We start from the raw sequence: 14,559 nt of genomic DNA on the forward strand, positions 1-14,559 counted from the left end.
GTGATGTCAGCCTTGATCACTTGCCCAAGATTGTGTCTGCCAAGATTCCCAATTGTAAGCTTATTTTTTTCTTCTTTCAGAAATTACTAAATATTGGGGGAAATACTTTGAGACTATACAAATATTATTTTCTGCTTCAGCTTTGCTCACTAATTTTAGCATCCACTGCTAGATCTTACACCTATGGTTATTTTTACTGTGGTGTTCTATTGGTAATTTTTAAATTTCTCCCTTTCCTTCTACATTTATTAAATGGAATTTTCTGTAAGGAAGACCTATGACTTCTTTGCCAATTTACTTAAATATTTATTTATATCAGCAATGGTTGCATAGGTATTTTAAATAATTCATTTTTGGTCAATTATCATTCTTTGGAAAGAGAATAGGTAGACAAAAATAAAATATAAAAAAAACAGAAAAAATGTTATAAAATTGGTTTCCAGTTAAACAAGTTAAATTTTTAAAAAGGTATCCACTTAACTGTTGTATTCTTAAATTACTTAATTTGAAATTATTTCAAAACATATTTTAAAAGAATCAACTGGATCATTTGACATTAATGTATAGGACCTCTGGTACATTTATATTTTGGGAACAGGGTTCAGTACTTCTTTTGCAATTATTAATACCACAAACATTTACTATTCCTATACAGACAACATATAATATTTTAAAACTAAACTGTTTTAAAAAGACATTTATGCAATAATTGGTATATACTGAATAAAATAAAACTCTAAGCCAAAAAATTCTGGCTCTAACAATGGTAGAAATGTTTGTTTAAATTAACCCTCTTTATACAATAATTATAAACCATAGAAAAATATTTTAAAATAACTACATTAAAGGCAGGAGGAGGTTGACCTAAAATAGGCAGAAACTGGGGGGAGGAGTGGACTGACCTTGAAAGAGGATAATCATGCCAAAACCGGTTTGGCTCAGTGGATAGAGCGTCGGCCTGCGGACTGAAAGGTCCCAGGTTCGATTCCGGTCAAGGGCATGTACCTGGGTTGCGGGCACATCCCCGGTGGGAGATGTGCAGGAGGCAGCTGATCGATGTTTCTCTCTCATCGATGTTTCTAACTCTCTATCTCTCTCCCTTCCTCTCTGTAAAAAATCAATAAAATATATTTAAAAAAAAAAAAAGAAGAAAGAAAGAAAGAAAGAGGATAATCACTCTGGTGAGATCCATGTTTATGTGCTTTTCCCTAAGGGTACTACTACTACTCATGAGTCCACTTGGTGCAGAATGACTAAAATTCAACTAGAAAGCCACAGTCTATTGGCTTGAGATGTCAGAAGGTAGAGTTCAGGGCTACCACAGTGGCTGGAAAATGAGAAGAGAAATCATAGAAAATAGAAAGAGCCATGGGGAGGGAAGAAGCATCAAAACATGCATACAAGTTCCCCTTAAATCCATGGCTAACCCCAAGCTACAGACATGAGTGGGAGACTCCAAGCATTCCAATGGAAAGTAACAGCTGGAAGACTAAAAGATCTGAGCAGAGATTCTAGCTGCTGCCCCTGAGAGGAGACAGAGTTTATAATTTGATTTCTACTCAGTTAGAGGGGCTTAATGAGCACCTCAGACTTTCCACTGAAAACTCAGAAAACCCCCGCACTGAGACTAAAGAATAAATCTTAGGCCAAAACCAGTTTGGCTCAGTGGATAGAGCGTCGGCCTGCAGACTGAAAGGTCCCAGGTTCGATTCCGGTCAAGGGCATGTACCTGGGTTGCGGGCATATCCCCAGTGGGAGATGTGCAGGAGGCAGCTGATCGATGTTTCTCTCTCATCGATGTTTCTAACTCTCTATCTCTCTCCCTTCCTCTCTGTAAAAAATCAATAAAATATATTTAAAAAAAGAAAAAGAAAAAAAGAATAAATCTTAGGACTAAGGGCAAAATCAAAACACATTGCCCCTAATGGACACAAAATCAGACTCTATGAAGTCGCAATTATCAGCCAGAAAGTTAATCACAGGGAGATAAAAGAATCCATAGTCTCTGCTATGTACCATTTATAATGCTCATTATATAATAAAAAAAAACTTCTATATATGAGAAGCAGATAAATGGGACCCATAGTCAAGAGAAAAAGGAACAAACAGAATATGACCATGAGAGGACCCAGTTGTAGAAATTAGTACATAAAGGCTCTACAGAAGCTATAATAAATACGTTCAACAACTTAAATGAGAAATATGATTACAACGGAAATTTGAGATGAAAATTTTCCCCAGAAAAATTAAAACCTGAAACGAACCAAACAGAAATTCTATAATTGAAAAGTACATTATCTAAAATTAAAAATTTACTGGATGAGTTTAAAAGCAGACTGGAGATGAAGAAGAAAAGGTCAATGAAATTAAAGACTGATCAACTGAAATGATCTAAAGTGAAGAACAGAGAGAGAAAAAGAAAAAAACAATAAACAGAATCTCAGTCATCTATTGGGCAATTTTCAATGATCTAACAACATATGTTCACTTGGAGACCCAGAAGAAAGGCGAGAATGGGGCACAAAAATATTATAAAAATAGTGACCAAATATTTCTCTAATTTGGTGAACACCATTGACTTACTGATCTAAGGTCAGCAAACCTCAAAGAGATTAAAAACAAAGAAAAGAAAACTTAGATCCAACACAGTAAAAACTGCTGACAACCACAAAGACAAAATCTTGAAGCAGCCAAAGGAAAAAGGGGATTCTGCATACATGAAAGCATATACATAGTGGCAGACTTTTCACCATAAAAAAGGAGGGCTAGAAGATAAGGAGCAACATTTTTAAAGTGCTGAAAGGAAAGAAATCTCAAACCAGGTTTCTTACTATTAGAAAAAATAATTATAAATATGAAAAGGAAGAAATCTAGAATAAACTGTGGTGTTGGATTAGAATTAGAGGCATTAATGTGAACTCATGGTTTTAAAAAACATAAATATGTGTGTAAAATAAAGTTAATGTTTCAATCTTGGCTTCTCACTACCAATCTGGACTAAAAAGAACCATAGCGCTCCCCCGAGAAATGGCTGAATGCAGGATTGAACAGGGAAAATACAAGATGAATCTGGAAATACTCAAGGAATGATAGAAATACATCAGAGGGGTATTCATTAGCCCAATATGGAATAATCTGAGTATTAAAATAAAAGATATTAACAGATTGCAAAGTGTTACACATTTCTTAAAATATACAAATTATCCAAACTGACATAAGAATCAGAAAATTTTAATAGCACTAAATATATTCTAAAAATTGAAATTGTTATTAAAAGTCAATCCACACAAATTCTGAAATATTTGAATTTCTCCACGACAAGAAAACACACAAAACTACTGGCCTAAATGGTTTCACTGGCTAATTCTATTAAATATTAAGAAAGAAATAACACCAAGATCATACACAAACATTTTTAGAAAATGGAGGAGGAAGGGAAGACTTCCCAACTCAACTCTGACACCAAAATCTGCCCCCTTGCCCCCCCAAAAGAAAGCTCTATTTCTCATGAACACAGACACAAAAATTCTTATTGAAGTCAATTAATGTAATTCACCTTAACAGAATAAAAGGGGGGAAAGCACTTGACAAAATTAAACATTTATTCATAATTTTAATAAAACCATAGCAAGGTAGAAAAGGGAACTTTTACTCAAAAGGAAACTCAATCCCATTAAAGAAATGTAAAAAAAATGCAACTAACATCACAGTCACTCTAAGAGTGGGAACAAGGCAAAGATGTTCTTTCACCACACCTATTCAACATTCAAATCAAGTAAGAAAAAGAAATAAAATACCTATAAGTTGGAAAAGAAATGAAATTGTCTTTATTTACATAACAGGAGACAAGGTCGACAGTCAAAAGTCAATTTCTATCTATAATAAGCAACAAGCAGAATGAAAAAAATTTACAATGGCATTGAAAAACTTTTGCTAAATTGATTCTAAAATTTAAATATAAATGCAAAGTATCTAGAATAGCCAAAATAATAAAAATATGGAGGACTCACACTACCCAATTTTAAGACATATTGAAGCAAAAATAGTCAAGACAGTATTATACACAGTCTACACAACCATTGCAGGCCTCACTCTACATAGCATCTGTCAGCAACAAGGTAACTTTTTCCCTCAAATATATGTGATCTGCCATTGGATGAATCCACAGATGTGGAACCTGTGAATATGGAGGGCTGACTATATTTGCTATAAGAGCAGGCACCTCTAAAAACCTCAGAGGATCCTGCCCTGGCCGGTGTGGCTCAGCTGGTTGGAAAGTCATCTCATGCACTAGCAGCGATTCTCAACCTGTGAGTCGCGACCCCTGAAAATACATCCTGCATATCAGATATTTACATTACGATTCATAACAGTAGCAAAATTACAGTTATGAAGTAGCAACGAAAATAATTTTATGGTTGGGGGTCACAACATGAGGAACTGTATTAAAGGGTTGCGGCATTAGGAAGGTTGAGAACCACTGCGAGACGGTTGCGGGTCCAGTCAAGATTCAATCTCTACTTGGATGTTTCTTTCTCACATTCTCATTCATTCTCTCTCTCTCTCTCTTTCTCTCTCTCTCTCTCTTTCTCTCCCTCCCTCCCTCCCTCCCTCCCCCGCGCCTCTTCTTCCCTCCCTTCCTCCCCCAAACCCTCAAATCAATGAGCACATCTTTGGGTGAGGATTTAATAAAACAAAAATAGAAGAACCTGAATTCATCCTCTGTATCATGCAGGGACTTGAAGTAGGAGTAGGTCAGAGCCTCTGTGGCTGTCACCCTTTGCTCTGTATCCAACAGCAGCCTCTTTTCTAGGAGGTTCAGAAATAAGATGCCTATAGACAACTATACAGGCTTTTCAACAATGGTGCCAAAACAACTGGATAAAAAAGCATGGGGATGTTTTCATCTTTGTTATTACAAGCAAAATGAAGTTAACTGCAAAAATAAAAAAATAGAAAGCATGGGGAAAATAATAAATCCCAAATTTACCTCACAACGTACATCAAAATTAATTTGAGATGGGCCATAGACCTAAAGGTAAAAGCTAAAACTTATAAAGCTTCTAGAAGAATATAGTCAGTCATAGAGCAAGAATTGATAGATGGAGTTCATTAAAAAATTAGAAACTTATCAAAAAACACATGAATAAATAGGCAAGAACAGACTGTGAGAAAAATATTCAGAACACATCTAGCATTCAATACAGTTTAGTTCTGCAACTCAATAAGACAGACAAACCAATTTGTTCAAATGGCAAACAAGATACATCACAAAAGAAAATATCTGAATAGTCAATAAGCACATAAAAATTATTCAACACATGCTCACCGAAAAGGCTTTCTATAAGAACATTCATAGCAACTTCATTTATAAAAATGGAAATTGTCCATCAAAAGAATAAAAAATAAACTGTAGCATACCTATATAATGAAATATACTATATAATAGAATAAATTACTGCTATCCACAGCAGCATAGATGAATCACATATATATTTAGTAAACCAGACCCCAAAAAGTATGTTATTATTACATGAAATTCTAGAAAAGGCAAAACTAATCTATGGCAGTGAACTGGTCATATTTGATTCATTGGGTTTGGGGAAGTTGTCTGGGTAGGAGACCAAGGAAACTTTCCTGGGTAATGAAAGTGTTCTATAGCTTGATTGGAGTAGTGGTTACATGGTGGATAGACTTATCAACAATTAATTGACTTATGCAATTAATATTTACACAATTCACTGTATGAAAATTTTATTTCAATAAAAATATAAAAATATTCAGTTAACATATTAGGGGGATAATACCAGAGGTTTATCCAGTTAATTAATAAAAATATGCTATGTTTCAGGGGCCGGAGTAACAGCAGGTAGAAAACTGATTGTTTTCCTACAAAATTCCTTTCCCACTTAGAAATGAGTATACCACACTCAGGGGAACATTAGATAGATTCAGGAAACCTAGGTTTGTAGAAGTTTCCAGAATAAGGCTATATATGGGTTTTTATTTTCTAGACATTCCATCTGTAAAATGGGTATATGACCTGTATAGCTCCCAAGTTACATAGATTAGTAAAGTAAAACTTGTCACAGTCCTTAGATCACTTTGGGATAAAAAGGCTAAAAAATTCACTATTTTACATTCACTATTTTACTATTATAAGACTCCCTCCAGGCTATATAATTAAACTAGTGAGTGTAATAGCCACAAGCAAGACAGGTTCTGTCCCCATGCAACATTTGAAAAGGTAGCTTCACTGCTGAACCAGAGGCAGAGAGTTCTGCGTTGGAGTACTTTAATATGTTTTTATATTGCATATAAGGCACATAAACGTAAACCAGTAAGATGCCTTGCTAAAAACTACCTTTGTGAAAGCAGGCTGTAATTCTGAACAAGTTTTCAATTTTCAGACTGCTGCTAGGGTAAAACATTTTAAAGAGTTTAATTTTTTACAATGGATTCAATGACATAGGATTATCTAACAAAGTAATGGCTAATCAATAGAAGGTTTAGTTGTCAGGTGAAACATATAACACACTAAAAGGGATTGATTGCCAGACTTCTCCTTATTTACTAGAAGGTATATATTTAAAATGACACAAACTTGTTACTAGGCTGCATTCTTTTAACCTTGCAAAAAGCTGCTTAAGAAATCTGTTCAGCAGCCCTATAGCAAAACAAGATATAGTATAATGAAAATGGCTAGTGATTGGGGGGTGGGGAAGAGGGAGACAGGGACTATCAGATATATGGTAACATCAAATCAAGTCCCAGGCAAGAATATGGGTCAGAAAAGGCAAACTACAAAGCGACATCTAAGAAAGCTGGAATTAGGCTTTAAAAATGTCACACAGATCTACTGAATCTCATCCAATAGATGCAAAGCTATATCTGATCTCATTCCATGTTGCTCTTAAGGCAGATTTTTAAGGGCTTATACAACTGGGCACAATAGGCTACCCTCCCAACCCATTTTCTTTTCTTTTTAATGGTACATCCAGATTTAGCACTGAACACAAAATGAATTGGACCCATATGAACTTCAATCAGCATATAAGCTGTTTCCTTTATAATTTATTCACAATATCTCAAGTCTCTATATGAAAATACAATTTTTATGGTCATTGCAACCCAGGAGTTCAATAATATTTTTTCTACAAAGTCAGTGATTACATAATTTATCAAAGCATGATTACACTGAAATAAAACAAAACACCAACCCCCTATATAGTTTTCCTTCCTCAAAGTAATTTTAAGAAAGCTGATGATTAAATTGCTGCTTTTTAAAGAAGGGTTTTTGGAGCTAGACACAAATTGCCAAACCATTTTTTTTTAAAGTTATTAGACTCTGAAGGATTCAGCCGAAGTGGGAAGTTAAATAAACAAATCACTTCATCAGACTTGGAAAGATCACTTTTGTCTTACTTAAGAGACCTACATTAATTACCTTTAAGGTCTTTTACATGAACTGTTTAAAATAAATACAATTGATTTATTTATTTCAAATGAGGTGCTTCTTCCAAAGTATTAAATAATGTCTACAAATGCAAAAGCATTTTTATAAATAGGTAATTAAAACAGATGACTAAAATTAAGTCAAGCTGCAAAACATTACCCAGGATGCACTGTGATTTTTTTTTAATAAACATCTCAGGCAATTTTTTCCCATCCAAAGCCCAAAGCACCTCAGGAAAAACAACAACAAAAAAAATGGAGGTAGGAAGTTTCACAGGGGGGAAAAAACACATATATAATGAAATAATGCCAAACCCCAAACTAAAGTATTTACAAGATAGTCCCTTAAGCATAGTTTGTCACATTACAATTACACCTTGCCTATTGCCAAGTCAAATGCTTACTATTGCCACTAGGGGGAGAAATGTCTTAACACAAAGCAACTGGCAGATAGAGAATGGGTTTTCTTGAGCAATTATCAGAACAAAGCTCCCTTGGCTGTGTGTACCTTCTAATTACTCAACACAATTAAAATGACTAACCTAAAACAAATAGAAAAAAACCCCTGCCTGCCTGATATCAGGGACTTCATTAAACCTTTCCCTCATCAATCAAATCAGAAAGAAGGGAATGAAATCATATACAAGCATTACAGAGCTATTAAAGGAAGTAAATCGGTGAGTTTGTTTTTAAAGAAAGAAAAGAAGTGGCTCTCTTGAAAAAAGAAATGTCATGGTATTTACCCATCTGGATGCTGCTTGAAAACAAATTGTCCTCTAAAGAGCAGAAATACAGTATGTTTTCTCTCAGTTCACTGGCGTATGAATTACTTTTTGTTGTTGTTGTTGTTTTGTTAATACACACTATAATGTCATTTTCTGTGTCAGTGATGTACTTTATCCTCCTATTCATCCAACTGTATAAAGGAGCTATGCCAATCACTTCCATGCTTATGCTGGATGTTTTCACTTTAAGTTCTTCACTGCTTTTTTTGTGGGATCTCCTCCAAGGTAATGTTTAGAACATAGGAAATTGGGGAGGAGGGCTGTGGTAGGCAAGGAAAACAGCTACTTACTCCTTTTAAAGACTTATGTAGTTCCTTTGATAAGGCCCAGTCATTAACAGAAGATGACAACAGAGTCATTTTTCTTTTAGCTGACAATTGTGACATTTTTCCAACAGTGTGCAAGGTGTTGAAAACCTGGCAGCTGTTACCTCCTGGGATGAAGATACTTTTTTATCCTCCCTTGACAGTTTAACTCAGTGGGTCAGCACCTTTAAAGACTGCAAAGTATCCTTGAAGAGGATGGAAGCTTGAATTACTGCTCCCTCCCTAATCAATGTAAACCCTCACTGCAGGTGAAGTCTCCATCTATAGAGGTGCATGGGGGAGGAAAATGTAATGCCCTGAGCCAGATGGTTTTTATCTTGTTTTGAAAGAATAAAGGAACAAGCTAACAAGGGAGACAGCTACTTTGTTAGCTTCTTGGCCTCTCTCATGGCTTTGCATCCCCAGGGTTCCAGCTACACAAGAGAAAGAATACAGGAAAACGTAAACACTTAAAGAAATATAACTAGAGGGCTGGCATCACGCTGCTTTCAAAGCATTGAGAGAGCTCTACTCAATGCCTTATTTATCACTGCCCACGTTCTCGGGATGGTAAGTGGACACATACACAAAGGGAATGGGGGGTGGGGAAGGATTAGACAGAGGTCACAATTTACTCAATTACAAGAAAGGCAGGGCTGACAGACCCTATTAGCACCAATGTGAAGCAAAGAAGGAGTTGCATGTTGTAAGGCTACATTTTAAAAAAGTAATGAGCACTTTCATGTATCCTCCCAGGCCTTTGCCCTTGTTTGCAGATATGAATAAAAGCCATAAAAACAGTTGCAATGGTTTCCTTGGCTTCACATTTTAGGAATAAAAGTAGAAAAAAAAATTGTAGCTATTTTGCACATCCTTTAAGTAAAAGTTCACACTTTACTTAGTGCCAAGAGATAAGATTATTCTGAAACTTAGAAAATTAAAGGATACACTGCTTCTCCCCGCCTCACACACCTCTCTCCCCAATTCTGCTGCCTTCTGATGTTGGAAATGAAATGGAAAAGCAAGTACATAGGGTGACTGAGTAGTGCAGGAAGCAGTGTTTCCTGACTTTCTCCTTCAATATTTTCTTTTTCTGCTAATGTCTTTTGTCAGGTTTTGGAATTATGATTATGGTGGTCTCACAATCAAGCCAAGAAGTGTTCTATTCTTCTCTATATTTTGAAAGAATTTGTAGAAGATTGGTATTATTTATTCCTTAAATGTTTGACAGAATTCACCAGTGAAACCATATGGGCCTTTTGATAGTTAATTAGATTTCTTTCACAGACATGGGGCTATTCCAATTTTGTTTCACCTTGTGTTGGTTTCAGCAAATTGTATTTTTTAAGGAATTTGCCCGTTTCATCTAAGTTGCCAAATTTTGGGTTTAAAGTTGTTTATTCCATTATTCTTTTAATGTCTGCAAGATCTGTTAACAACCCTTTTTTCAGCACCTACAATAATTAAATAACTCCAGATTAACACATAGTGGTCATATCGTATCAACAATGGTAAAATCGTACTTTAGAATAATACATGTAAACTATAAAATTAGTTTAAAATATTACTAAACTTGTTAGAATGTAACTGAGCATTTTAAAATCAATGGTGAAAGAGTTCCTGAAATCCCATTAAAAATATCTGCAAAAGAATTTCACATTAAGGGATTGGCCTACAAGCAAATCCTACTTACAACAATACTATGTAAAAGGCAGCCTTAGCTTCTTTTTATCTACATAATTTTACTAAAGCAGGGGTGGGGGTAACACAAGCAAATGACACTTCTTTATTGTCATATGCAATAGAGAAAAGCGAGTTTAAACAGCTTATATAGTATGTCCTGTATTTTAAAAAATCAACAGTGGGTTAATCAAGTTCAGGGCAGTCTTGGACAGCTGCCCTGTGACCCATTTCTATTGACCCCTGATATTCATCACTCTTCCCTAAGATTGAGAGGGCAAGCTCCTAGGGAGTGACCACCACAATAGACAGACACAAGCCAACAGTAATCTGGTTCGAGCAAAAAACCAGATGGCACTGCAATAAATTTACAAATCTGCATTCATGGGGCTGTTAAAACACCCAGAAGCTAAAAGACTCTGAGGGCCCCAAGAGGATCTCCTACTTCCCTGTTTCTAAAGGCCATTTCTCTTTCCAAAAACACTGAGTTCATGCTCTTCACAAAAAGAATGGAGATAAAACCCTTTACAAAGAAAGGGGGTGGGGAGAGCCTCATGACCTAAATAATCTCCAGAGCTTGGACCTCAACACTGACAGTATCAGAAAAATCATTTTGGAGCACTAGGAGGAAGAAAAAGACAAAAATGGCTAAATTAAAGTGGAGTGAACCTGCTAAAAAGCAATGAAAACAAAACAACATTTCTTTCAAATACTGCACACAACAGATCTTGCAAGTAGAAAATGATTTAATAATGTATGCATTTATTTTTAAAATGAATAGATTAGTCCCATGTGTGACCTGCTGGTCCATCTGTATGTGCTGGACTTAATAGGCACGATTCTCTCTCTTGCTTCAGTTTGAAGTATGAGAGAGATAAATTTAGTTTAATTTTCAACAGATCAGCCTATCCATTTTCCAAATGGACCATCTGGATCAGCCTATTAAAATTAATTTATAACTTTGCAGAGTGAAAATTCGTTTGTTAGCTTAAATAAAGTTGCCAAAACTTTTTGTCATGTCATTGTTTGCTGACAGTTGTTTCCATCTACAAATTTATCTTATTCAATATTGCTCTAAATATTGAATATTATTTATTTACATTTACAGATCAGGTGTTTTTCTCTAAATAAAGGTGTAACATATAGCAAATAAAAAATGAGTGTCACAGTTGCAAGTACGTTTCCCCTAAATGAACACTGAATACAAACTGGAGTCAGAGGGCAGAAGTAGAAACATTTTGACAACAGAGATCTGGGTTTCAAATCACTGACTAGCTAAATAAGCCACCTATTTCTCTAAGCCTCATTTTCTGTATCTATCCATAAGAAATCACACCTAACAACTTTACAGGATTATTATGAGGATTAAATGAAATAAGTATGAGGCTCATGGTGGTTACTCAACAAATATTAGATCTCCTTTTTCCTGGAATAATGCCATAAATTAAAATTATTCTTACTAGACTTCTGGTGACCATCTTGTCCAATGTTATATTAAAAATGAATAGATGAGGTAATTTTTCAATTAAAAAAATACAAAAAAAGATGTCACATGTCAAAAAAAATAAATGAATAGGTGTTATACCTATTCTCTGACAACGCTAAGACTTTGTTTTTGTTGCCAATGGGAGGTTGAAGATGTTAGAATTTGCTGCTACAGGCAGTTGAGAAGAACAAATATTTTTGACCAATTTTTTTTTAACATTTTAATTAAAAAAAATACACTATGGAATTGAACTTTCAGTGTGTTATATGTGGAGTGTGAGGACAGTGGTGAGTAAAAAAGTTTTTTAAAGTTGTCATCAATAATGGCCTTTATGTCCAGGAAAGGCAAACAAATATTGATCAGATTAGAAGGAGCTAACTCACTATAGGCAGATCCCTTCTGATTATTAATTTTTTTTAATGTATGGAGAATCTTAAAGGGGAAATAAGGTTTAAAGGCAACTATTCTGCTATCTGTACTTAAGAAGCATTTCAAGTTATTTTTCCTAAAAAAGAAACCTTTTCTTTGATTTTGTTTTGACTACTGGTTAGCAATTGTATTCCTAAGATATATACTATATAGTTTTAATCCTCACCTGAGGATATATTTATTGATTTTAGAAAGAGAAGGGAGAGGGAGCGGGGACGAGAGAGAGAGAGAGAGAGAGAGAGAGAGAGAGAGAGAGAGAGAAACATCAAAGGGCTGCCTCCTGTACGAATTCTGGCCCAGGATGGAACCTGCAGTCTTCTTGGTGTATGGGATGACACTCCTACCAACAGAGCTACACAGTTGGGATATCTAGGATATTTTTAAAGATTGGGAAAACAATGTTACCTGATTGAAATTGGTGGCTATAGCCACACCAACTTCAAAGTACTCTTAATTTAAGCTCCCATGTTTAATGAATGGCAAATTAAGGGTTTCCTATCTTTTGTTTAGTTGATAACCTTTTAAGTAAGACTGAATTTCATACCTGTCTAAGTGAATTCTTCTCTGGTATTATCTTCCTAGGGGGTTCGCCATTATTACAGTCTTCTCTCTCTGAGGAATTCTGTGAAAGAAAGTAAGCTTTAATTCACTTCTCATTATCTTCAATCTTATTCTGGGGGAGTAAACTAAATTACATTTCTAATCCTGTAAGCTAGATACCATGTATACTTTTGCATTTGTTTATTTGAAAATTTATATACATATAGACATACACTTATGTAAAAGAAAACATATGCCCATGTATATAAATATGTATGATGGGGACTAGGTAGAAAGTATTTTATATATATTTAAGCACTGCCCAGCAAATCATATTCATTAGAAGTCTGGTTTACTGCTCTTTGAAAATGCAGGTTGAGACTGGGCATAAGAAAACTCCAGTTTACACTTAGCTCACAAAAACTTAAACCACCACTGTTATCTTCATTTGTAAATAATTAATTTTAAACTATAGTAAATGTTTGGTCGGTACAAGTTCTCAAAGTCTGGATCCTAAAAAGTAGTTCTTTCTCTTCCTTCTCTTCTCAGATTTGATTTTCTTTATTAAAAATAGCATAGTACTTAGCTCAAAACAACATTTAACTAGTAGTTTAGGATCAGAGTCCATTCTTGCTACTATCAAACTCAAATAGCAGCTAGAAGACCCTAAAATGTCAATGAAATTTTTAAATACTTAAAAAGAGGGGGGTAAAAGACAGTTCACTTGACAGTAGGTTTAGAATTCTAAATATCAACAATGTGAAAAACGATCCACGGAAAAAAAATTTGCAAATAATATATCTGATAAAGGATTAATATCCTGAATATATAGAGAAATTGTAAAACTCAACAACCAACATTAACAAACAAACAACCCAATTAAAAAATAGGCAAAGGACTTGTATAGACATTTCCCTAAAAAAGATATATAAATGGCCAAAAAGCACATGAAAAGATGTTCAACATCACTAATCATTTTGGAAATTCAAATCAAAACTACAAGGAAATATCACTTCACAAAACTACAAGGCTACTATCAAACAAAGAAAAACAGAATGGGCCCTAACCGGTTTGGCTCAGTGGATAGAGCGTTGGCCTGTGGACTGAAGGGTCCCGGGTTCTATTCCGGTCAAGGGCATGTACCTTGGTTGCAGGCACATCCCCAGTGGGAGGTGTGCAGGAGGCAGCTGATCGATGTTTCTCTCTCATCAGTGTTTCTAGCTTTCTATCCCTCTCCCTTCCACTCTGTAAAATATCAATAAAAAAAAAATATTTAAAAAGAAAAAGAAAAACAGAATGTTGAGGATGTTGAGAAATTGGAACTCTTATGCCCTGTTGGTATATAAAATGGTACTTTTTTGGAAATGTACTGCTATGGAAAACAGTATAGTGGTTCCTCAAAAAATTAAAAGTAGAATAACCATATGATCCAACAATTCTATTTTTTGGGTATATATACCCTAAAAAACTGAAAACAGAGTGTTGAAGAGATATTTGTACATCCGTGTTCATAGCAGCATTATTCACAATAGCTAAAATATGGAGGCAATCCAAATATCCACGGATGGATGAAGGGTTAAGTGAAATGTGGTATACATACATGATGGAATAGTATTCAGCCTTAAAAAGGAAGGAGATTCTGACACATACTATAACATGGATGAACCTTGAGAACATTATGCTAAGCCAGTCACAAAAAAGATAAATATTGTATGATTAGACTTATATGAGATACTTAGAATAGTCAAAATCATAGAGACAAAAAGTAGAATGGTGGTTGCCAAGGTCTGGGAGAAGGGGTGAATGGGCAGTTATTATTTCATTATAGAAAATTTCAATTTTACAAGATAAAAAAGTTATGAAGATGTATGGGGGTAAT

At 34.9% G+C, this 14,559-nt stretch overlaps 1 protein-coding gene across 32 annotated transcripts in view; it reads right to left on the reverse strand.

Moving 5' to 3' along the window:
• The window catches only part of BTRC (beta-transducin repeat containing E3 ubiquitin protein ligase), a 178,115-nt gene that overhangs the window by 64,950 nt on the left and 98,606 nt on the right, over nucleotides 1–14,559 (reverse strand). For 24 of the 32 annotated variants that reach the window (XR_004972147.1, XR_004972148.1, XM_036336239.1 and 21 more), the window contains one exon: nucleotides 12,685–12,762. The exons of 4 other annotated variants lie outside the window; for them this stretch is intronic. Coding sequence is in view for 12 of the 28 variants with exons in the window: in XM_036336239.1 (XP_036192132.1) it covers nucleotides 12,685–12,762 (78 nt within the window). In the remaining 16 variants the exon portion in view is untranslated. Of the gene's footprint in view, nucleotides 1–4,709; nucleotides 4,810–6,364; nucleotides 6,407–9,860; nucleotides 10,000–12,684; nucleotides 12,763–14,559 lie in introns of those variants that run through there. 4 more of the 32 variants (XM_036336254.1, XM_036336253.1, XM_036336255.1 and 1 more) reach the window with 3 other exon arrangements.

Source organism: Myotis myotis, unplaced genomic scaffold (genome assembly GCF_014108235.1).
Source record: "Myotis myotis isolate mMyoMyo1 unplaced genomic scaffold, mMyoMyo1.p scaffold_m19_p_15, whole genome shotgun sequence".
In the NCBI taxonomy this organism is placed as follows: domain Eukaryota; kingdom Metazoa; phylum Chordata; class Mammalia; order Chiroptera; family Vespertilionidae; genus Myotis; species Myotis myotis.